This window comes from Eimeria necatrix, genomic scaffold (assembly GCF_000499385.1).
Source record: "Eimeria necatrix Houghton genomic scaffold, Enh_scaff2058, whole genome shotgun sequence".
Classification (NCBI taxonomy): domain Eukaryota; phylum Apicomplexa; class Conoidasida; order Eucoccidiorida; family Eimeriidae; genus Eimeria; species Eimeria necatrix.
In genome coordinates this window covers 1-3267 of record NW_013652683.1, presented here as the reverse complement: position 1 = coordinate 3267, position 3267 = coordinate 1, and the positions used below count along the sequence as shown (strand labels likewise).

General features: G+C 50.7%; 1 protein-coding gene across 1 annotated transcript; it reads right to left on the bottom strand.

The window, feature by feature from the left end:
• Positions 1-1993: 1993 nt before the first annotated feature.
• ENH_00027750 (hypothetical protein) lies at positions 1994-3265 on the bottom strand (the record flags this gene model as incomplete). Its single annotated transcript, XM_013579973.1, has 2 exons — positions 1994-2207; positions 3018-3265. The coding sequence occupies 2 exons, from the start codon at positions 3263-3265 to the stop codon at positions 1994-1996; spliced, it is 462 nt and encodes a 153-aa protein (XP_013435427.1).
• Between the last annotated feature and the right edge of the window lie 2 nt (positions 3266-3267).

Here is a 3267-nt window from a genome sequence, read left to right as displayed (position 1 = left end):
AGCAGGGCTTCGGGTTTGGGCGAAAGGGCGTGGGGCCGATGGCAGGGTTTAGGGTTCAGGGTTTAGGGTTTAGGGTTTAGGGTTTAGGGTTTAGGGTTTAGGGTTTAGGGTTTTGTGTGTGTGCAGTGTCTGGAGGTGACGGTCGCCGAGAAGTCGACGCAAGTTGCGGTGTACCGACGCTGCATTTGAGGGTTTAGGGTTTAGGGTTTGGGGTTTAGGGTTTAGGGTTTAGGGTTTGGGGTTTGAGGCGCGAGTTTCGACTGACCGCTTTATTTAAAAGATATTCAGCTGGGGCTAGGGTTTTGTTTAGGGTTTAGGGTTTACGGCGCCAAACCCTAAACCCTAGAGCACACAAATGCGCTGCCTCAGAGCCACTGAGCGTTGCAGCAGCAGCTGCTGCTGCTGCAGCCACAGCAGCAGCAGCAGCAGCAGCAGCACTGTAAGGCAGCAGCAGCAGCAGCAGCAGTTGCTGCTGCAGCAAACTTTGCTGCAGCACTCCGAAGCAGCGTAGCGCTGCTGCTGCAATTTCTTTTTTGGGGATTCGTTGCCAGTCCCAAGCGTTCTGTGTCGAGGGTTTAGGGTTTAGGGTTTAGGGTTTAGGGTTTAGGGTTTAGGGTTTAGGGTTTAGGGTTTAAGGTAGACATCAGAGGCGCGAAGTGTAGTGCCATTAGGCGCTGTTGCGGGTGGACTCTGAGGCCCGGTGCTTAGGGTTTAGGGTTTAGGGTTTAGGGTTTAGGGTTTGGAGTCTGGGGCTTAAATCTGGGGCCTTCAGCGTTCAGGGTTTAGGGTTTGCAGTTGTGTCCTGAGGGTTTAGGGTTTGGGGTTTAGGGTGCAGTACAAATCTGCTAGGGTTTGGAATGCGTTGGAGCTGATTAGGGTTTAGGGTTTGGGGTTTAGGGTTTGGCGCCTAGGGTTTAGGGTTTACGAACCAGGGCTGAGGGTTTGGCGTTTATTAATGTGTGGAGTCTAGGGTTCAGGGTTTGGAGCTAGGGTTTAGGGTTTAGGGTTTTGTTCTTGGCCCTTAGAGTTTATTTTTAGAAGTTAGGGTTTAGGGTTTGGCGCCTAGGGTTTAGGGTTTAGGGTTTAGGGTTTAGGGTTTAGACTGGTCGCCCAGCGCAGATTCCCAAGCCCGTTGAGTTGGAGTTGTTGCTACAAACGATTTCTTTTTGACGAACTGAAGGATCTAGGGTTTAGGGTTTAGGGTTTAGGGTTTAGGGTTTAGGGTTTAGTGACCCTAAACCCCGGTGGTTTAGATCGCACGGAAACTCTGGAGCCCCTCAAAACCTTAAACCCTAAAAACAAGTATTGCATTAGACCGAAGTTAACTTTGAACAGCAAACCCTAAACCCTAACTAACGCTAAACCCTAAACCCTAACTAACGCTAAACCCTAAACCCTAGAAAGCTCTCGCCCAGGTGACCCGTGTGCCGTCGCCTGAGGGTTTAGGGTTTAGGGTTTAGGGTTTAGGGTTTAGGGTTGTGTGTGCCTAAATACAGCAGTAAAAAATAGAATTAAGGTTTAATTTTTGATTTCATGTGGGAGTTAATGAGTTGTTAGAAATCTGTCTCAAACCCTAAACCCTAAACCCTAAAACGGGGTTTTCTGGGGCTGGGCTTCGACGGGAGCGTTTCCTGTCTGCGGCTGAGCGCAGAAAAGTGAAATAATTAAACAAAATAAATAAATAAATAAAATAAATAAATAAATTAATTAATTAAAAAGAAAAAAGAAACAAAATGAATAAATCCAAAAGAAACGAAGAAGCTGCTGCAGCCAACTTTCCATTTCCAGCTGAAGAACAAACCAGCAAATAAACAAACAAACAAATAAATAAATAAATAAATAAATAAATAAATAAATAAATAAATAAAAGTTAAATTAATAAATTTAGAATCAATGAAGAATAAGACGGGCTAGCCTTTCCAAACCCGTCTTTGTGCGTGATCCACCCTAGGGTTTAGGGTTTAGGGTTTAGGGTTTAGGGTTTAGGGTTTAGCTATGAGTGGCTCGGAGTCTTCTTCTGCAGCCCTGGCTCCCCCGGGGCCTCAGGGTTCTGCTGCAGCTGGGGGCCCCCAGTCCGCTGCTGCTGCAGCGGGGGCCCCCCCCGCTGCTGCTGCTGCTGCTGCTGCTGCTGCTGCTGCTGCTGAGGGGGGGGCCCCTCTTGCTGCAGCACTGGGGGGCGTGGGGCTGCAGCTGCTGCACAGTTTTGGCTGTTTGGCAAAAGTGGAAAGGCCAATTCATTTCATAGATGCAGAAACAGTTTTGTATTGCTGCGGCAGGTTGCTGCTGCTGTCGCGCTGCAGCAGCAGCAGCAGCAGCAGCAGCAAGCAGCAGCAGCCGCAGCAAAAGTTCATCTGCTGCTCCGACGAGGCAGAAGCCATCTGCTGCACAGCAATCTCCCAGAACAAAAGGTCAGCTTGCTCCTGCTGCTGCTGCTGCTGCTGCTGCTGCTGCTGCTGCTGCTGCTGCTGCTGCTGCTTGTGCGCTGTAGGGTTTAGCGTTCCCTAGGGTTTAGGGTTTAGGGTTTAGGGTTTAGGGTTTAGGGTTCCCCAGGGTTTAGTATCGCGAGCTCCTAACTCTCTAGGGTTTACACGTCCCCCAGCTTTCCAGCGTTCCGCGCTCTTGTAGACCTAGGGTTTAGTGCCTACCGCCTAGGGTTTAGGGTTTAGGGTTTAGGGTTTAGGGTTTAGGGTTTAGGGTTTAGGGTTTAGGGTTTAGGGTTTAAACCCGTGTTTTTTCGCAGGTTTTTGGCAGTGGGGGAGCGGGGTTTGCAGCGGGGTTTGGTCTCCGTCTTGGACTTAATTTCTTTCAAAATAAAAAGGGTTTTGGCTTTTAAAGAAATGAAGTCCAAACTTTTTGCTGCTGCGGCTTTGAGTGCCGACGCAAAGCTGCTGCTGGCTTTGGGGGGCCCCCCCGACTCGCTGCTGCTGTACTGGCTGTGGGGCAAGCCCCGGGTTCTTGCTGCTACCAACGTAAACCCTAAACCCTAAACCCTAAACCCTAAACCCTAAACCCTAAACCCTAGGCACTGGGCACTGGGCACTGCGCACTGGGGGAAGCGGGCAGGGAGCGCGGTCGACCCGCGGTGTGGTCTTTCCTGCTGCTGCTGCTGCTGCTGCTGCTGCTGCTGCTGCTGCTGCTGCTGCTGCTGCTTGTCTTTGCTGCTGCTGCTGCTGCTGCTGTTTGTCGTTGCTGCTGCTGCTGCTCTGTTTGTCCTTGCTGCTGCTGCTGCCGCTGCTGCTTCACCCTTGCCCCGCCCCGCCCCCATCC